Below are 22,271 nucleotides of genomic sequence, written 5' to 3'. Positions count from 1 at the left end.
ATTGTATTCCCAAAGTGAAATTTCTGGCTTATATGGTAGTTATACTAAAATAGTGGTTATACCAATATACAATCCCAACATTGCACGAGGGTTCTCTTTTCTTTAACATCCATGCCAGAATTTGTTATTTCTTGTGTTTTAATCATGGCTACTTTAAAAGGTATAAGATGATATCTTATTGTAAATTTAATTTGCATTTCTCTAATGGCAAGTGAATGTGAGCATCTTTTCATGTACCTGTTGGTCTTTCATATATCATCTTTGGAAAAATGTCTATTCAGGTCCTTTGCCCATTTTTTTAACCCTTTTTAACTGGGTTATTTGTTTTTTTGTTATTGAGTTATGTGAGTTCTTTATGTGTTTGGATATTAACTAACCACTTATCAGATATATGGTTTGCAAATATTTTTCCACAATTTATAGGTTGTCTCACTTTGCTGATGGTTTCTTTTGCTGTGCAGGGCTTTTTAATTTGATGTAGTTTCACTAGTTTATTTTTTTTTTCATTTTGTTGTTTGTGCTTTAGGTGTCATATCCAAAAAACATTACTAAGACCCACTAAGACAATATTTTCTTAAATTTGCCATCATACCATAGTTTTTGTTTATCGTTTTAGACAATATAGTGTGTTGTTTAAAGTCATGGTCTCTGGACCCAGACTATCCAGTTCCCATCTTTAAAAAATGAGAATAATAATTTTATCTCATAGAATTTTAAGTGGCAAATAAGTTTCTAGAGCAATCATTCTTGGTATATTTTAAACATTATGAATTATCTTCTGTTATGTTTCTTTTATTAATTTCAGAGATTACCTCTGCAATTACTTTTTTCCTTCTACCTTATGAATATCATTTTTAAGTTTTATTCTCAATAAAGATTTATTTTTTTACAAACTCAGTTTTCTCACAAGTTTATTGAGGTATAAATGACCTCTCAGTTTTTGAATAAGTTGGAAAAGCTTTATTTAACTCTTGTCCTTTAAGGAAACTCTTACTAGGTTTAGAACTATATATTGACAGTTATTTCTTACCAGCACATTATTCCAATATTTTTGGAACTCATTTTTGCTATTAGTAAGTCAACAGAGAGTCTGATTTTTCCTTTTCTTTTATATATATATATATATAATTAATGCCTTTCTTTCTCTCTGGCTGTTGTTTTGCTTTGATTTTGTTTTGTTTTGTTTTGTTTTTGTTTTTGGTGGTAAGCATTTTCATTATTATTTTACTGGTTATTTATTCTTCTTGAGTTTTTCTGGTCTTTCTGAATTTCAAAATTGGTAAATCAGCTCTGAAAAATTTTAGTAATTATCTATCTCTTCACATATTGCTTCATCACATTCTCTTTTTCTGAAAATCTGATTAGACATATAAAATATTCTTACTATATCCTCCATTCTGTTTACTTTCCTTTCATATTTTCCATCCATTATTCTTTCTGGGCTGCATTCTAGACAATTTCTTTATCTTTGCTTCATTTTTTTGTAATATCAATTTCTTTATGCTTAAAAACATAACATATATATTTGTTTAATAATATGCGTCTGAAACATCAAATATCTAAAGTCTTTGCAAGTCTTATTCTGACTTTTATTGATTTGTTGACTCTCACTCATAGTGATTTGTTTTCCTGATTATGTTGTAAATATTGACTATGATTTTTTCTCAATGAAATTTTCTTTTTCTTTCCATCTAGTCTCATGGTTTAAGACTAAAATTTTTCTTTTCCTTCTCTGTGGGTAGCGTATCTCTCTAGAGGGACATTTCTAGGTCACCTCAACTATGATTTTGAAACCCTTTGGGATTCTAGACATATGGAGTTTCCTATTTGAACACCTACACTGTGGGCTGAGGCTTTGGTTTTGGTTCCTATAATCTCAGAGAAGCCATGAACAGCACGGTGAGGTTCACAGGGATTTGATAAATGACCTCACAGGGATTTGATAAATGACCTAACAGCGAAAGTTATCTCCATTTTCAGCTTGCTGCTTTTCTCTCTGTTTGCTCTTTAGTTTTTCCATCTGAATTAATTCTTTGAGATATTGAAAAGTATTTTATACTTTGTATTATTTTAAGAAGGAAGCTTTGTCATCATATCTAGTTTCCAAATTATTGGAAAGGATAACCTTCTGTTATCTGACTATAGAATGGTATTCAAGATCCCAAAACAAGTTCTGTCAGAATTTACATGGAGGCTAGTGTCAGATGCAGTAAGCAACAGTTCTGTCTTCACACTTTCCTTATACCCATTACCTGATGATGAGAATCATGGTACATTTCAGCACCAGTTTTTTAGAGTGTTTTTTTTTTTTTCCTTTTCTTTTCTGGTTCTCATCTCCTTTAAGTGCACTGTCTATTATCAAATAATCTTGAGCCATATTTTTCTCTACTCTTCTGTTTTAACTAAAATTACAAAGTTGACTTGAAGTCTCAGAAGACTAGTGCTGCCACATCTCAAATCTTTGCTGAATCCCTTTCTGTGAGGCAGGTTCTGTTGAGGTAAAAATAAGTTTTTGGACTTAAAAGGATGAGTGAGGAAAATAGACCATAACAATGTTTAACTATACACTGTAGAAAACTATACCTCTAAATTTATGTAAACACTATGAACCCCACCTTCTATTTATAATCTATAGTCTTTTGTGCAGGAAACAAAAGTGTAATTTATTTTCTTCATGACTTACAATATCATAATTCACTCTGGTTGTGTTTGAAAGCAAAAAGTCTCTCTACTTGGCACTGCTCCTTGGTCCTCAAGGGGTGTATGATAGCAATTATAACAAAGCCAACAAATATGCTTTTCTTTACTTTAGTTTTTATTTTATTTTTTTTCCTGCTAGATCTTATGTTGCATCTCATTATTTGTTGTTTTCTCCAGGTGAACCTCAAGGACATATAAAATACAACACCACATCAAAGCTTATTAATGTTTGTTTTTTTTTTTTCTTCCATGAATTCTGTCCTAGCCTTGCTTAGCCTTTAATGGATATCTTCCTATCAAAAGTGCCACTGGCTCCATTTTTACAAAAAGTCATAGTTGAGATGGAGAGTAAGATACACAGAAAAGATATATTTGATTATGTTACTTCTTTTACTAAAATTTACATTCAGGTCCCTCATTGTAGCCCTGTCAGATGCTAATTAGAATAGAAACACTTTTACTCCACTGTTCTAATTTGCCAATTAACACTCCTTATTGTGTCCATAAATAAAAATAATTAATTCAGAATATGCTAGATGCTGATGACTAAGTAAGCTTATCTCTAGTTTACTCACTGCCACTAAGTAAGTTGCATACTTACTAATATTCAGTTGTGTTTGTGCTGTTTATAGAGATTGTACTTGATGCTATTAGGCAATTCAAATAAACATTATGCAAATTAATGGCATATGAGTACACCAACAGTGAGGGTATTTGGTTCTATGAAAACGAGATTTTTTAAAACCACAAAAACTAATATCTTGAATAAACTCAATAAAATAAGTGACTTAGAAAATGCTATAAAAGTAGGTGTGTATGAGGCAAATGTATAAAAATAATAATAAAAAACCCTTCAAGGATACAGTCATCAGACCACTTCGAATGGCCTTGTAACACTTTGAAGAAATTAAAAATTGTATATGATGTATTACAGGCAGGACTTATGTAGTAATAATTCATGATGTTGAGGAAAAGGAAAATATTTTTTCCATCAGAATATTGATCCTCAGAAAAAGAAAACCTCAATCCTATATAGTAAGATTGGCCAAAATTATAGTGTCAAATCAGACTAATTAAATTATAACATTTAAGGTATGTTTGTATGATTTTTTATTTTTTTATTATTTTTAAAGATTTTATTTATTTATTCATGAGACACACACACAGAGAGAGAGAGAGAGAGAGGCAGAGGCAGAGGCACAAGGAGAGGGAGCAGTCTCCATGCAGGGAGCCTGACGTGGGACTCGATCCCAGGACTCCAGGAACATGACCTGAGCTGAACACGCCGCTGAAGGCGGCACTAAACTGCTGAGCCACTGGGGCTGCTGGGTTTGTATGATATTTTTAAAAAAATTAACTCAGTACCAGTCCCAATTATATCAGATAAGAGGGTTTCTGGGATCTCTTGTAGACATTGCTGGTGAAGTTTTATAAGAGATGATGTGGCTTAAAGGTCAACATTATTCTTACCCCAGTTATGACTTTCACTAGCTATATGATCTTGGGCAAGTTATCTTCATCAATAAAATGTGTCAAGTTAATTTACAGAGGCTGTGTAGGTAAAATGCATAACATAATGTCTAGCACATAGGATTTTATGAACGATAGCCACTGCCAGTATTAAATTCTTCTTGTATTACTTTGTGCCAAATAATTTATTTACCAGAGATTTCAGTTTATCCAATAATTGTTATTCAAAAATATTAATTATATAGCTACTAAAACCAGGCCTACTGAGTCTACAAAGATGAACAAGACAAAATTTCTTGCTTTCATGCACATCACATCCTAGTAGGAGAAAAAGATGATTAAAAAGAAAATAAATAAATAGCATAACATCGGGCAATGATAATTTAAAAGAATGAAATGATAATTTAAAAGAGTAATGTAGGAGAGTCCAATGCAGTGACAGGGCTGCAGGGAATGGAGTGGGGAGGGACTTCCTACTTATAGGAAAGGATCAAGAAGAGTCTGAAGAGCAGAATCTTTAATGATTTAAAGTTATCCAGTCTGGAAAGAACCTGATGATGAAGGGGTTTAGGCAAAGGAAACAATGAGTGCTTGGCATATTTCAGGAGCAGCAAGAAAGTCAGTGTGGTAGAAATGGAGTCTAGAGGAATAGAAGTTGAAGTCAGAAAGTTATGTAGGTACTAGGCAACATATCATTTTGTAGACTATATAAGGAGTTTGGATTTTAAGAAAAAAACCCACCAAAACAGGGGAATAATATAGCCTGATTTATATTTTAAAATATAATTATGTTTTAGGGGCACCTGGATGTCTCAATCAGTTTAGTGTCTGCCTTCAGCCCCGGTCATGATCTCAGGGTCCTGGGATCTAGCCCTGCATCAGGCTCCCTGCTCAGTGAGGAATCTGCTTCTCCTTTTGCCCCTTCTCCTACTCATACCCATGCTCCCTCTCTTTCTTTCTCTCTCTCTTTCTCAAATAAATAAAATCATACACACACACTATATATATATATATATATATATATATATATGTATATATGTGTGTGTATACACATAAATTATGCTTTTAAATAGCTTGTAAGGGTCAAACTGTAGAAATCATTGGTAGAGAACTGGAGAGACCAACAGGCAATAATAGAAATCTCTCGACATGCTCACATCTGAATATCATTCATAAGGCAGTTTAATATATACGTCTTAAAAAAACTGACATTCAAATGGCAAAATGTTATCCCTTAATTTTCTATAACATATGTTTAGCATTTCTACTTAAAATTCCAATTAAGATGTGATGTTTTAACTATCTACACATTCAACTACACAATGAATTTATTAGTTATAAGCCACTAAATTAGTGTATCAGGTTTCACAATCTGAGAAAAGTCCATTTCAACATGGATTGAAAATTCATTAATTCAAATGTGCATTTCTCATGAATCATAATTGTACTACCAGCAACTTTAAGTCTCTTATGTTTGTGTGTGAAGTGCTAATTTTCTTCTTTTCCTTCTTGGTAAAACAAACAGTATATAAATAATAAAAATATTTTAAATTGTAAAAATTAGTAATAAGATCTTTTTTTGTGCTTCAGGTTGTCTTGTTTCTGATATTTACTTAGAAGAAAAAATGAAAAGTATCTTTTTTTTTAAGTAGGTGGCTAGAAAACAACCATTTTTAGTTGTAATAACTCTTTTTCTCCATTTGTGATATATTACCATGCAACTCAAATAGATAATCAAGGCTTAGCATTAAAAATATTAATGAAATGAAACTAACATTATTCGGGGAGAAGATTCACTAATAGATTTCCTTGTTTGGGCATGACTATAATAAAATTATTATGTAGCTAAGGGGGAAAGTGCTTGCCTATATATTTAAGATTTTTTTCTAAAAGATGGAGATAATCTGAACTTCAAGTCTATAGGAAGGAAATAGTTGCTAAGAAACGATCATTATTTAAAAAATTATTAACACGCTGTACTGTTATTTCCAAATTTAATCACTTTGGGCTAAGAAGGACACCACTGACACTTGAAAACTCAGAAGTTACTTGTCTATTATAAGAATTTCTAAAGCACATTTGCCAAGTTCTTGCAGGAAATTTCGTGCTAGAATTTTTTTATTTTTTATGTTTATCTTATCTTTCAGGACAATAATGGAACAAAATGATATTAATGTGCTACACTCATCATTGTTATAAAAATGCCATTAGATGAGAAACGTTAAATATTCACAAAAATATTCCCTTTAGATTCTGGCTAGCAGAAGATGCTGATAGAAGTATCAAAGGAAGGAAATATAGCACAGTGCAGATAATCACAGGAGTTATAATCAAACGCAGTTGACATTAATAATTGAGAAATTTTCCTGTGGAGGTTTAGATGAGCAACAGGCACAATAGGCACTTGGCTAACTGACCATTAGTTATATTCTAGACCAGAGGTGTATATATTAACATAACTGGTTTTTCTATCCTATTTTTCTAGTCTAATAATTTGTATAATTAATAAATATAGCTATTATATATTCCCTGTGAGGAAAAACTATCTCCATTAGAACCTGATATTCCTATTTCCTGTAAGTATTCTGTGACGGAGTATTCAATATTAATAAATTATGTAATAATATGTATAAGTAAATTATATAAATTCAATATAAATAAATATATTCAATATAAATGAAGTTATTCAATATAAATAAGCTTCTCTAAAGTTTTCATGTTGTGCATTATATTAATTTTAATGAAATTGTATTATAGTTGTCAATAGCCAAGTGTATATTAATCTGACCTTTGCAATAAAAGGTATTTATTATTTTACTGTGATATTCTTGAGTTAGTTTGTGTTTGTCTACTTTTTTGTTTTCTCAGTTTTTGAAAACTGTTATTTATTTCAACAGGGTATTATTTAATGAAGAAAAATCAGAGCTGCTAAACACATTGAGACACAGGATAGCCTAGTAACCAAGGATGGCTTCCTCTTGGAAACTAATTCTGTTTTCATCAGTAGTTGGGTGTTTTTCAGGTAAGAATTTTTCTGTACATATCAAATAATAAAAATATATTAAAGTCTTCATTACAAGATATCCTCAAGTGTTCATTTAAATTTATATCAGAAGTCACACTTTTCAATAAAAAACAATTCTTAAACCTTTGTTAGCATTGCAAATAATAATATCCAATTCAATATAATAGAGTATCTAGGAAAATACTATGTAAATGTTAATAAAATGAGTATCCATTCTACCTCATTGACTTTCATTTACAATGTACACCAGCGTTAGGCTTTAGAAGATTTGGAGATATATATATATATATATATATATATATATATATATATATAATAATCAGTTATAAAAATGTCTCATTACAATGCTAAATTTGACCATAGAAAGACAGAATCATGCTGGATTTATTATACTCACGCATATCTCCAGAGTGAAATTTTTGGTTGTCCCAGCTTCTCTAACTTTGTTTTGATCAATCTTATTGTTCTATATCTTGAATCTAAAATGACATCTTTTCTGCAAAAGTAGATTATGTTCTTTGGAGTAATACTATCATAATGCTAAAAATGAATATGCCACAGTTTTTGTTTAATTTAAGAATATCTAGAAGTTAAATAGTAGTGATGATTTAAATGTTTATACATGTAACATTTATAGCTTGATTTGATTTAACTCAATGGCTCTGTTGTGTTCTTAAGTGCTATCAGGGTAACTTCAACTTTGTATGATGGATAAAAGCAAAGAGGGGGCAGCCCGGGTGGCTCAGGGGTTTTTTAAAAGCAAAGAGGGGGCAGCCCGGGTGGCTCAGGGGTTTAGCGCCGCCTTTAGCCCAGAGCATGATCCTGGAGACCAGGAATCGAGTCCCGCGTCAGGTTCCCTGCATAGAGCTTACTTCCCCCTCTGCCTGTGTCTCTGCCTCTCTCTGTCTCCCTCTGTGTCTCTCATTAATAAATAAATAAAATCCTTAAAAAAAAACAAAGAGGTAATCAATTTTGATTAATTTCTTATTTTATATATAAGTGCATGTTATATACTTAAATGTAATAACTAACATATTTACATGTATCTCAATGCTTTTGGAAAATATTTAAAAGCCTCTTCTTTGTTGAAATACTAGAAATTAATTGCAAAACAACAAAACAATCCTTCATTATTATTATTATTATTAATAATATTATTATTATTATTATGTTATGCACCACAGATTATAGAAAAAAAACAGGTTTAAGAAGAGAAAGGAAAGAAAATTTTGGTAGAAACATCTGTGAAAATGTGAAAAAGTAAAAAAATATGAAAAAGAGGCATTAAAAGTTAAATGAAATCCCTGGTCCATCCACCTTATGGTTACTTTATTTTTTTAAGATTTTATTGATTTATTTATTCATGAGAGACACAGAGAGAGAGAGTCAGAGACATAGGCAGAGGGAGAAGAAGGCTCCGTGTAGGGAGCCTGATGTGGGACTCGATTCCAGGACTCTGGGATCACACCTGAGCTGACACTCATTTGCTGAGCCACTCCGGCATCCCAACGTTATGGTTACTTTAAAAAGAAATTAAAAATCTTGAAATATTTTATCTTATTTTAGGTTCTTTCTGTGTAGTACATGGACGAATCCTATAAACATATTGCTGATTGATAGAAGCCAGTCTGAACAGGCTGGATATTGCATGATACCACTTATGTGGCCTTTTGGTAAAGGAAAACTATAGAGACTGCACAGATTACTGATTGTCAAATGTTGGGACAAGGGGATAAATAAATGAGTGAATGAAGTATATTTTTTAGGGTGATGTGATATTCTGTGATATTCTAATGTGATATTCTAATGGTGGATGCATGTCATTACACATTTATCAAAACCAGTAGAACTTTATAGCACAAAGTAAACATCGATGTATACAAATTTAAAAATAATAATAATTTATGAGTTTAGAGGATCCCAGAATGAAAGAATGAAAGGCAGAATGTGACAATCTAACTATATTACAAATGTATGAAGCAACTTCACTTAGGGCAGTGGGAGACAAAGATAATGATTTAAGTAATATGGAAATTAATTCTCAAGACTAAAACAACAACAACAAAAACCAAAACACACAACAATTTGTTCTTTGGTAATATACTCTAGTTAGCAATATTATTATTGGTAACTCTAAAACCATTATACATGAAATTGAACAATGAAGTCAGTGGCTGGTGGATGGTAGAAGCCAGGTTTCTCACTGTTAGAGTGGGAGATTTCAGATAAGCAAGAAAAGGAGAGCATGGTCAATGTGGTAATGGGTTAGCATTAAAGACTACAGTATGAACTCACATATAGCTTAATGTAGGTACTGATGGTTACATACAAAAACTATAGATATGTATATATATACATGGCTAGGTTTACACACACATATTGTGTTCTGAGATGGCCTAGAAGGAACGTATATAGTAGAAACCAATACACAAAGTGCCGAGACAAGACCTTGGTTTCTAATACTACTCTCCTGTTAAAAGGTTGAGAGCTATTTGAGGAAGGACTAACTCTAGGACTGAGGCAGAAAGTGTACTTGACCAGCCTAGAGTATCTTATAATAACAGAAAGTAAGGAAGTGCTAAAACAAATCAACAAACAAACAAATAAACATGATGCGGAGGGCAAGTCAAAGGAACACAGGAAGCAACTGAAAAAGTTCCCAATGGCCCAAATTGGAAAAAAATTGAGCAAGAAAATAATGCAGCATGAGTTATAAGCCAAAGAATAAAATAATTACCCATAAGTCCATATTAATATAACAAGTGAATGAATAAATAAATTAATCAAAAGAATAGACAAATTTCCCACATAAATGAATTTCAAATAATTTATGAAAATATTTTTTTTTCTCAAGGAAGTGGAATGTAATTTCCCCTTCCTCTAAATGTGGGCTGTCCACAGTCACTTGTTTCCAAAGAATACAGAGTGGAAAAGAGGAATAAAAAAAGTAACTTCCCACAGAAGGAGATTGATAAACCTTCTTCAACCCAGTGATGATCAAGGCCAATATCAGCAAAGAGAATATTTACCTTTAATATGATGTGATGACAATGGTACCTTATCTCTGTGATTTCCTCGTTAAAACCTATATCCCCACTAATCATGAGAAAAATATCAGACAAGTCCAAAATGAAAGACACACTATGAAATGCTTAGCCAGTACTCCTCAAAAATTTGAAGACTATCAAAAAACTAGGAATATTGGAGAAACCCAAAGAAAGAGGAAGCTAAGGAGACAAAAAAAACCCTAAATGTAATGTGTGACGCTGCTATAGATAGAATGCTTTAATAGAAAAGAACATTGTATAAAAACCGAGGGAATATGCATAAAGTATGCATATAAAGTTAGGAAGTAGTGGAAAATAAGTCTTATGACAGTGAGTTGTGAAATGATTAGTAGAGGAGAAAAATTACTCAATTATTATAAATTTTGTTTTCTGAGAAGTTGAGCCAAGCAAAAGAAAGAGAAAGAATGGCAGATAACTTAAAAAAGATAGAATTTCAAAAGTGTGTGTATCCATGTTTGTGGATGTGTTTTAAGCCTAGAGAAACTACTATTTACAGAAATTCAATCCACAGATTATATTATATGCATTTTGATTGTATATTGCACTGGTTTTTGCTGCATAATGAATCATCCTCAAACTTCGTAGTGTACACACACACACAAACACACACACACACCAAACATATTATTTCCCACAATTCTGGGTGTCAGATTAGTGGTTCTTCTTGTTTGGACAAGTTCAGCTGATCTTTGCAGTCCCTGGGAGGTTTGAATGAGTAGGTTTGAATAATGCATTTAGCCTCATGCTGCTGCTGATTAGCTCCTACTAGGAAAGGCAAAGGGAATGGCTTGATCATGTCTCTGATTTTCCAGTAGTCTAGGCCGGGCTCTTTCACATAGTTGCTCAGATAGGTGAAGCAAAATTAGGAATAACTCCCAATTTGCAAGTACTTTTCAAGCCTCTGTATCATGTTAGCTAATGTCTCCTTGACCACAGCAAATTACATAGGCCAAAAGAGAATTCAAGAAGCAGCCTCTTGAAGAGAGTAGTTTGCAAAAGCACACTGTAAACATATGGAACACAGTGTTATTAACTTAGGCACTATGCGACATGGTAGATCTCTAAGACTTACACATTTTGCATAGTTTATATTTTGTACCCTTTGGATAAAGGCTTCTTGCTTCCCCCCCTCTAGCCCCTTGGCACCCACCATTCTACTCTCTGCTTCTATGAGTTTGACTATTTTAGACTTTTTATAGGTTCTTTATATAAGTGTCATACTTAAAAATTTGCAAAGAGGGTAAATTTTAAGTGTTCTTACCACAAAATAAAATAATAGTAATAACAACAATAAGAAGAATAATTAAGAATAATAGTAATAATAAAAAGGGCTGGCAAAACTTTTGGAAATAATGGGTATGCTTAGGGGATATATTATGGTGATGGTTTCACAAATGTATACTTATTCCAAAATCATCAAGTTGTATACATTAAATATGTACAGCTTATTTTGTATAAATAATATTTCACAAAGTGGTTTAAATAAAATATGCATAAATAATAAGAAATAATCATGCCCATTTTTGAGCTCTACTACACAAGTATATCTATGAATATTTTATATGCAAATAGTAGTCCTGTTTTAGTTAACAATAAAGAAGATGAAAGATTTCTTTGTATCTTTATTTCAGATATTGTGACAGTGAGAACAATATGATCTAACTTCATTAGTTGAGCTTAAAAAAAAACTTTAAAAATCAGATACTGTGACAGTGAGAACAGTATGATCTAACTTCATTAGTTAGGCTTAAAAAAAACTTTAAAAATCAGTAAAATTATTTTTATCAATATACAATAAATTGAATAACATCTAAGCTTTTCATGATAGAATGTATGAAATTGGGGGAGGAATCATAATTAGTATAACCTAGTTCTGTATGTATACACAAAAACAATCAACATTTCAACTTCTACTGTGTCAAAATCCATGTTATTATTTTCCTTAAAAAAATGATTCTTCAAAGATATTTTATCCTTCAAATGTGTATATAGGCAGCAATTGAGAGGAAGTAATATGGTACAGGATTCACTCTTTTTGAATTTATAAGTAACTTTACTGACATTCCTTGGTTCTGTAAATTGCTTTTCACTTAATCTTCATGTTTAAACAAATACAACAAAAACTAAAGGGTTTAAATTATCTGCTCTGTTTTACAGAATATCCTATCTAATGTGTATTTTAATCATCATAGCCCTTTGAGAATGTAGCTAGTAACTATTCTAATGTCTTTTAAAATATGTAACATTTAGAAATAAGTATCATAATAATAGTCATCAACAATATGTTTCTTTTTGTGAAATATAATATAATGGCTTGATACGACACTGAGCTTAAGAGAGAGTGCAGAGACGCCTGGGTGGCTCAGTGGTTGAGCGTCTGCCTTTGGCTCAGGGCGTGATCCCAGGATCCAGAGATTGAGTTCCTCGTTGGGCTCCCTATGAGGAGCCTGCTTCTCCCTCTGCCTATGTCTCTGCCTCTCTCTCTGTGTCTCTCATGATTTTATTTAAAATCTTTAAAGAAAAAGAGAAAGAGAGAGCGTTAAATTATACCAATACAAATATTAATTATTTATTATAATAAATAAGCTAGAATAAGCTAGAAAATAGTTACTGTTATCCATGTTATATTATCATTTGGTTTAAGGATTTCGAAAAAAGCATTATTTTTTAGTCCCCAATACTAGCATATTGTTTTCTTTTTTAAATTTTATTTAAATTCAATTAACTAACATATAGTACATCATTCATTTCAGTACATAGTGTTCAGTAATTTTTCAGGTGTATATAATACTCAGTGCTTATCACATCAAGTGCCCTGTTAATGCCTGCATAAAATTGTTTTCCACATCCCAAATCTGCTTATACATTACTATCAAGTTTATAGACTTAGAAAAATATTTAATTAGATTTATTAAAACTAGATGTATTTATATTTCATCTACATTGAAAAAATCTCCCTCACTAAATTTTTAAAAATCAAGATTAAAAATAATTTGTAGTCATGTGACCTGATTTCTTATATCTTGGCAAGTAAAATATTATTTGTTCTCAATAAAGATGAAGCTGGGGGAGTTTCTATTACGTGCCCAATAACACACAGATGTAACTAGTGGAAGAATAATGGGAAGGCTGCCTCCTAAAGCAATGATTTCAACATACCAGACTACATGAAGGGGAGATAAGAGAGAAAATTCAGGTCACAGAGTTACACTGACTTTCTTCTGATGTAAGTACATGCAATTCCTTTTTCCTGAATACTTTCAGATGCTTCTGATGCAAGTCTTACTGCTTTAAAAACAGTTAAAAAGACTACACATTTTCCCCTCCACTTTCACCTCATTCTCCTTCATTGAGTTAAATTCATTTTATTGGACAGGTGACAGTTTGTTCTTTCTGCCAAGAAGATGATATACTATTGACCAGAGAATGTCTGTCATTGATAAGCTTATACAAATACTCTCCTTCTTCTTGGCATCAGTGGGGTAATAGGACAGAACTTTTTCACTCATTGCTAGTGCTGCCTAAGAACTTTAAAGAGAAAAAAAAAAAAAAAGAACTTTAAAGAGAAATGAAAAGAGAAGTGTTACAGAAAACAGGTGCCTGATAATTTTAAGTCTGATTGGCCTACTGCAGTTGAGAAAGAGAAATGGATTGTGGTCCCTCTGTGATCATTTTGAAATTATATATTTGCACATTTTATCAGTCCCCCAGGAGGTCATGATGATAATAGAGACTGCCTCAGTGCAAAAAACCCAAGTTGATTCTTATCAGCTGTGCACTGGAGATATTAGACGTGTAATTAATCAGAAGACAATTTAATTTCTTCTTAGTAGGAGGTGGGGATTTGAAGGCAGAGTGTACCTGAATTTGGTTTTATTTATTTTTATCTTAAAGGCAAAGAAAATGTTATAATGCTAAAAGCAATGTTATCAGCAATTCCTAGAGTGATATAAAATGGTAAAAAGAGAGCCAGATTCAATAACCCAGAGAAATGAGAGTAAATATGTGTTCTCAGTGTTTTGGAGAGTAAAGAGAGAATTTACTAGGTCAGCTGAATGTTATTTCTCTTACATAAGAAAAATTAAAATAGTTTTCCACTTGATTATTGGCTAAGCAAAATATATCAGTGTTTTATAATGTACAAAGTGCCATGAAAGCTATCTCAGGCTTCTTCAACTGGATTAACTCTTACTTAAACTATTGTTTTCAAAAATAATAAATATTTGCTGATAAAATATCAACCACGAACATTAGTTATTGTAAAATAAGGTTCAGAAAATTCATACTGTATCAACTGTCCACAAGAACTTATAAACAGATGTTTATGATATTATTTATTATGTACAGATAAATTTCTGCTACAGTACTAAAACAGTGAAATATGTCTATTTGTGGTGAAGATTGTTTTATTGCTTAGCATGAACTTCTGAGGAGATGCTTCTATTTAGTAGTTCAAATAATTTGTCAGCAAGAAAACAGCTACATATTCTATATCTTATTAATTCAATACAGGTCTATTCTGTTCATAAAATGTAACAACAGCTACATTCATGAGAACCCAAAGAAGCTGGACACAACTGAGATGCAGAGAAATACGGAAAAAAAACCTCCTAATTCTCCTTGATTTTATTTTATTTATTTTATTTTTTTTTTCTCCTTGACTTTAAATAAATTTACAGCAGACTTATCAGGACCAAATTTTTAAAATATGTCATGTGTAAAATGAATCACATATAACTAATTGTAAGAGTAAAAAAAGTTAAGTTTAATTTAGGTATTTGGGAAAATCTTACTTTGCTAACAGCCAAGTCAACTTCAAGAAGTATATAACTTCTTGAAACTGTAGATTTCTATATTCGGTAATATTTATTTGATAAATCCATCAACCACAATATTTTTACAGCATTTGAAAAAATACTTTCCATTCTAATTATTACCATAGCTTTAACACAAAGCTTTATCAGAAAATTTAGGTATCTTACGATGTGTTTATGGTGGTGTCTGTGCTTAGGGTATTACTCTTCCTATGGATTTAGAATGTGGTGGAACCATCCAAATGGCCCAAATCAGGGAAAATGGTTTTAAGTGATGATATTTTTAATTTTAGTACTTGCATATTTGCAATTACAATTTTATGTGCTTACATTTTTAAAAAAGGACTACCTGCTCTATAAAAACATAGACAATTTATGCTCTATTTGCTATTTTTTATACAAGACCTAGAATAACACTTTCTATAAGTACGGGTACATATTTTTTTAAAAGTTTTATTTATTCATGAGAGACAAAAAGAGAGAGACAGAGACACAGGCAGAGAGAGAAGTAGACTCCCTGTGGGGAACCTGAATCCCAAGACCCCAGGATCACAACCTGAGTTGAAGCCAGACACTCAACCACTGAGCTATCCAAGTGCCCATGGGTACCTATTTGTAAACAAATGAAAAAAAATGAAAAAAAAGATTAATTTTTAATCATTTTGATTAAAATGTTTAATCAAAATTATTAAAATTATTTAGTCAAACAAGCATTTGATTCTTTTCTTCTGTGAAGAGAGGCATAAATGATGTTTCTGGTTATAGCAATTTCTGGTCAGAAAACCTCCAAAGATAATAGATAATTTTGGATTTTCTAACCTGGTCATTCTAATACCTTTTATTTTTTTTTTTTTTTTTTGTGAATTTATTTTATTTATTTATTTATTTATTTATTTATTTTTATTGGTGTTCAATTTACTAACATACAGAATAACACCCAGTGCCCGTCACCCATTCACTCCCACCCCCCCGCCCTCCTCCCCTTCTACCACCCCTAGTTCGTTTCCCAGAGTTAGCAATCTAATACCTTTTAAAACAATGAACTAAATTGAGGTATTTTTGGATACCCTGTAGTTCTGGGGTAAATAAGTAGCAATTATTTTAGGTTAGTTTGGGAGATTGTGAAAACAAGCATTAAAAATGAAAGAAAAAGGAGGAAAGAAAGAAAGAAAGAAAGAAAGAAAGAAAGAAAGAAAGAAAGAAAGAAAGAAAGAAAGAAAAGAAAGGGAAAGAGAAAAAGAAAAGGAAGAAAAGAAAGAAAGAAAGAAAGAAAGAAAGAAAGAAAGAAAGAAAGAAAGAAAGAAAGAAAGAAAGAAAGAAAGAAAGAAAGAAAGAAAGAAAAGAAAAGAAAAGTAAAATATTAAAAAAAAAAAAAACAACAGCTAATCTCTTTTCATCACCAATGTCCTTGATCAGGCACCTGAGGTCTCATGCTACACATTTTCACTCAGCAAGGAGGTCTGGCAGATTGTTTCAAGATGTTCTAAAGTTCTCCAAGAGAACATCTGACTTATGTGCTTCTCTAACTTGCTCTTCTGTAATAATTTAGATAATGCCTTTGAAAGGCATTCTGATAATGTCTTTGTTGGCCTAGAGCTATTTTTGTCTAATGCCAAAATTGAGCAAGAGCTATTTCAATATGGCCCCTGGATCCATACTCCTAAAGGAATGGGCTAGGTTTTGTTTGTTTGATGACTTTTTTCTAAAAGATAAATAGAACTCAAGATGGAAGATTCATTTCACTTATGATTCAGTTTGTGTTCCAAAAAATATCATAGCTAAGACTAAAAAGTTCAAAGTGGGCATAGCAAAAGTAATTTATCAAAGGCATTTTGTATTAGGAATAGAGATTACAGACATAAAGAGCATTTAAAAAATATTCTCATTCTCAGTGGCCTAATTTCAAGTATCTTTTAGCCCAAAAATTTTTTTATCTCTAATTTAGCAATTATTAATTTAGTTCTTACTTTATGTCATTATAGTCACTAAGGATATAGCAGTGAACAAGACAGACAAAACCTGTACCCTTGAAGAACTCATATTCTAGAAAAAAAAAAATTTCAAAAAAACCCCAAAACAATATAAGGTCTGTAAGGATAATTCCCATAAAGAAATTAGGTAAAAGGATAATATGTGCTGTGTATGGTGATGGAGTAGCAAGGTGTCACTTTACCTAAGATAGAAACATCACTCTGAATAGATACCTAAGGAAACAGCTAATGAATGCAGAAAAGCAAACCATGTGAATACATGAGAGAGAGTGTTTCAGAAGCACAGGAAGGCAAATATCAAAGCTCTCAGGAGGAAGCACTTACCTGTGTTTGAAGAATAACCAATATAGAAGATAGAAGATCCTATATGGATGAAGAGAGTGAAAGACAAGAAGGCATAAAGAGTGAAATTAGTAAATAGGCAGATCATGTTTTAAGCTGAGGTGTAACTTGATAACATGCTAAAAGATCATGCTAGATGTTTTATAGAAAATAGATTTTAGAGCTTGGGCAAGAAAATAGGCTGCTATTTCAAAGGTTTTGAAGGGGTGCTGGGGTGGCTCTGTCAGTTAAGCATCCAACTCTTGATTTTGGCTCAGGTCATGATCTCTAGGTTGTGAAATCAAGCCTCACATTGGGCTCCTTACTGTGGGTGAAGTCTGCTTGGGATTTTCTCTCCTTCTCCTTCTCCTTCTGCCCACCTTTCCCTTTATAAGAAAAGTCTGCAAGAGACAAGATGGCAACAGCTGTTCAATGATTAATTATTGATTTGATTATGAGTCAACAGTGGTATGTCCTTACAAAGAAAAATATTATATTTCAGCTGATTACAAAGGTTGAGAACAAAAGAGCAGTTAGATCTACTTTGCATCTATCATGTTAACAATGATTGTGATTTTATGCTCAGTTGCAGGCTCAATCACATAACAGAAGCATAGATAAACACGAATGCATTTAGTGGAGAGAAAGCGAGGTGATAAGGAAAATCTTGAAACCATATAATGAAAATGACAAAAGGAGCTAAAGGAATGAGAACTAAATTAAATATTAGGGTTAATGTTTAAGGACATTTTGAAGGAAAATTCAGAGAAGAACATCTTCCAAGGTCTTTCCTTAATAATTGTTGCTTTTTTAAGTCCAATGAGTAAAATATTATCAAAACTCCAATATACAAGTCTTAGGGGGTCAGGCAAAAAGTTTTTTTGTAGTTGAACTGTGGGCATATATTCTGTTCATACTTTCAAAAGTGATTTTACCTGCCTCTTGTATATCCTGATTAGCATTAGTGACTCAGTTGCAGATTATTTTCTTTATTTGGGACATTGAGATCAGGCCTTTGTCTATTGCCTAAGGATAGACAATTATAACTGTTCATGAAATAAAACAAGCTATAAAGACTTGGAAAAAATCTTTTTTTTTCTTAACTATCATATAGAAGTACCATTTTTAGTATCTTGATCTCTTAGAGAGAAACATCAGCCTATTATATCCCATAGCAAGGAAGAATTGTCATATTGCAAATAGGCAGGAATCTTGGTTCAAAAGTCAAAATTTCAAAGGTAATGTCACATACAGCTGCTATCTTTAAATAGCTGAAAGTTTGTCATAATCTAAGTGAGCAGCTTAGATTTGTTCTTAAATATCCAAAGGGACAAATCAATCAAAATACAGAAAAGTTAAAAAAAAAAAAACAAAAACAAACAAAAAAAACCCAGAAAAGTGAAAGGTAAAATTAATTTTAAAAGATCATTCTAAGAAGCCAGAGTTGCTCAGTGGTAGAATTGATTCCATCTCAAGAGAGACTGTCTGTTCAAGTATGTTCAAGTATGTTCAAGTTCAAGTATGAGCTAAATGATCATTATGTAAAGATAATTTTAATGTCAAAGGGCTCGCTCAATCAGATGATGTTAATTTTTTTTCTCTATTAGATCTGATTCTGTAAGCTGGATTTACAGAAATAGCTATGTGTTTTCATTTTTCTTATCATATTTTAATAACAAAGAATATTCAATAATAGAGGATTACCAAATAAGAGAAAAGTGAATAGTTATAGGTAGAAGAACCGAAAATGGAAAGAATGGTTTGGAATTTAAAAACTGCATATAGACACACCCAGTGGGATTGGCACTTAGTTGATAAGGATTAGAGAGAAGAGAGTAAAAGATGTTTCTGTTCGCTGTTTTGAGCCAGCATGGGAGAAAAAAGTGGAGCCATCGGTAGAAATAAAGACAAAAAAGTAGATTAGTATGAAGTTAAAGATGACAAAATATGATGGGATATTGAATTTAAGAAATAAACAGTCACTATTGTCTAATATAATGCAATGAGTTGGGGAGAAAAAGCTAAACACTGGAAGCTATTATTATTATTATTGAGCATAAATTGTCAAGAACCTAATATGTTTTGGATTCCACTGAAGGATTTTTTTTTAAGTAATAAAATAGGCCATTAGGTCTATAATCATATAAAGTGGTCTTTTATAAATCCAGATGATTCCTTTCTGTGAAGTTATTCTGTCTTATCAGAACATATTTTTAAATATAATTTCCTAAGCTCTCGGGAAGAAAGACAGTGCATTTTTGGGAAAATAGCCTAGAATGACTATTGTGTATTAAATTTATCTTTGCCATGGATTTGGGGTTCTGGGTAAGTTATCATCTCTTCTGTAACACAGTGGCTTAGATTATATTATTTTAAATTATGTTCCATATTCTAAACAGTTTTCTAATCATCTCAGAACTTATACTAAAGTCTTAAAGTTAAGAACAATAAATACTAAGTGTCCTAACATTTGAAAGACTGGTACTACACATGTCCATGTGTTATTTACTAAAAGATGTCAATGTATGTTAACTCTACTGGAATTGATTAAATTAATTAAATGATGTCAAGTATGGCCCACCCTAAATAATCAAATAATTAGAAATTTAAAGAAAACCAAGAGAAGTAAATACATAAATAAATAAATCATCAGACTATATAAAGCTGATAGAAGTGGACTAAGCTCTTATTTCCCTTTACTAATGGGAAAGAAAGAGAATATTTTCCTCAAGCCAAAAGAAGATGGGCCAGAGGAACCCCTTGTGGTAATTGGGATGTCTGCAGGAAGAAAATACACCTCTCACTTCTCTTGCTTGCTAAACTACAGAAATGCAAATGTCCATTATAGAGAGAACAATGGAGCACATGTTAAGAAAATCTCAGGAAAGCCTTTCATGCTTTCCCTAGATTTTGAGGGTGGATGACATGGTAGAATAAGGGTATAGAAATTAACTCCTACTTTTTAACATCATGAGGTGGATAAGAGTTATCCTTGAAGGCCAAATGAGATTAAAAGGTTGCACAGAGCATACATTTAAAAGAGCAAAGGTTCCTGAACTTTCTGTGGGACAAAAGTTAATCCTGCAGAAGTAGCTACATTGGCCATCTTGATGGATTCTCCCCCATTCAACTTAACAGAAAGAGATAAACTGGGGTGGGGGGGAGGGGAGAAGAGGGTAGACTCCTAGGGGCTAGAACTGGGAAGGATAATCTTTCAGTCAGAGAGTAGAAACTGGGCAGCATGATGGATTTATAAGAACCTCCAAAGAACCATTGGAGGAACCCTTACCAAAAGTAAAACTTTTGGACTTTATCTTTTCAACAGCATTAAAATATTCATCAAGAACAGAAAGAGGAGGAAAGAAATACTCCTTTTCCTTAGCATGGTTTCCTAGTTATAAGGTAAACCTAAACTAATGACAAGGAGGATGAGACTGAAGTTTTGGTAATGGCAGGGCTGGATATATTAATATTTTAAAAAATAGTCCCAACTGCCAAAAAATACCTAGTTCTAATAACTTGAAGTGTACAGAAAGCTGAGAACCCACTGAGAATGTCATCCAGGGCAGGATAAGGGAAATCTAGCAGGAGATGTTTAAGGGCAGTGCCTTTCATAAATTCACTACATATACTTGGATGATCTCTCTTTATTGACATAAACCTCCCAGTAGCCTTTCATTGGTATTATTCTTTTAATAAAAATTATATCGAATGCTACTCTAAGTCGGGAAATGTCCTGGATAGAGTGGATGAACCATATAAAAATTAGCCCACATAATCTTCAGAGGTTACAGGTATTTGAATCTGGCCTCAGGGAAAAGGTGGGTACTTTCTTTGAGAGCAGGACAGACTCAGGTTGCCCTGAAGGCTCCAAAGCCTGGTTACAGATATTTGGACTGATTAACAAATCTTTAACTACAGTGAGGTAGAAAATAATGACCAGGAGTCTCTAATGTATAGAACATATATTAATTACAGTTTCATCAGAGATCTTTCTTGAACTCTCTTCTGGCATATTTACTAAGCAATTCACATCAAAGACTTCAAGGAAAAGACTTAGTTTAAGTGAGTGGTGAGGTATTGACTGTGTTTGAATAGGTGGGAAGAAAAGAAAAGAACATTAAAAGAGAGAAATGCACTATCATACTGCATTTGCAGTTCTAGTTCTACCTGCTTGTATTTTTTGACACACTACAAAGATTCTTGCCCAGTTCCCTCCCTTACCCTTCAGCACTCATATTCCATAGCTGTATGCTCTAAAAAGACTCCTTACGTTTAGGAAAATATATTGAGAGTACATGATTTGTGTATTCACAAATGGTTAATCTTAATGTTTGGAGAAAAAAAAAAAAACCACAGATGTTTTTACTAGGCTAATGTATGGAAGTTATGACATGTTGTTGCTATTAAGTATTTTGCTGTAACTTATGTCAATACAGTAGTTTGCTACAGATATTAAGATTTTCATTTAATTAAAATGTGAGTGGCAGATATTTTTTCTTTTTTGAGAGAGAACATAGAAAACTATTCTCAAAGTAGTGAATAAAATAGAACAGAATAGAATGTTTGACAGTCCATGAGAATATCACATGATAATTACAACAGACATATATTCAAAATAAGTTTGGGCATTCCTTCAGTTGTCCTTTCTAAATTATTTAAAGATGGAGATGGGGGGTAAGATGGCAGAGCAGAAAGATCCTAAGCTTACCCAGTTTCATTGACACAGCTAGATAATCATCAGCATAAATAACTCAGAAAATAATCCATCATCATAAATCACCCAGAAAATGACCAGAAGACAGGCAGAACAAACTCCACAACTAAAGGTAGAAAAGTGACCACACTGAATAAGGTAGGAAGGGTGAAGACACAGCTTGGG

General features: G+C 32.3%; 1 protein-coding gene and 1 long non-coding RNA gene across 10 annotated transcripts in view; one reads left to right on the top strand and one right to left on the bottom strand.

The window, feature by feature from the left end:
* CNTN5 (contactin 5) overlaps positions 1-22,271 on the top strand; it is a 1,295,471-nt gene that overhangs the window by 535,697 nt on the left and 737,503 nt on the right. For all 3 annotated transcript variants that reach the window (XM_025420999.3, XM_025420992.3, XM_049098648.1), the window contains one exon: positions 7,068-7,192. In XM_025420999.3, coding sequence (XP_025276784.1) covers positions 7,138-7,192 — 55 coding nt within the window. In that variant the 5' untranslated portion in view covers positions 7,068-7,137. The remainder of the gene's footprint in view (positions 1-7,067; positions 7,193-22,271) is intronic.
* Positions 1-22,271, bottom strand: part of LOC112643181 (uncharacterized) — a 99,864-nt gene that overhangs the window by 11,198 nt on the left and 66,395 nt on the right. Inside the window, exons 5-7 of one of the 7 annotated variants that reach the window (XR_007404437.1) lie at positions 17,702-17,790; positions 17,393-17,431; positions 11,953-12,774 (exon numbers count right to left, since the gene is read on the bottom strand). The exons of 1 other annotated variant lie outside the window; for it this stretch is intronic. This is a non-coding gene — a long non-coding RNA (uncharacterized LOC112643181). Of the gene's footprint in view, positions 1-11,952; positions 12,775-17,392; positions 17,432-17,701; positions 17,791-22,271 lie in introns of those variants that run through there. 5 more of the 7 variants (XR_007404436.1, XR_004807701.2, XR_003125689.2 and 2 more) reach the window with 5 other exon arrangements.

Source organism: Canis lupus, chromosome 21 (assembly GCF_003254725.2).
Source record: "Canis lupus dingo isolate Sandy chromosome 21, ASM325472v2, whole genome shotgun sequence".
Classification (NCBI taxonomy): domain Eukaryota; kingdom Metazoa; phylum Chordata; class Mammalia; order Carnivora; family Canidae; genus Canis; species Canis lupus.
Note: the sequence above shows the minus strand (reverse complement) of the source record. Positions and strands in the feature narration are given on the sequence as shown.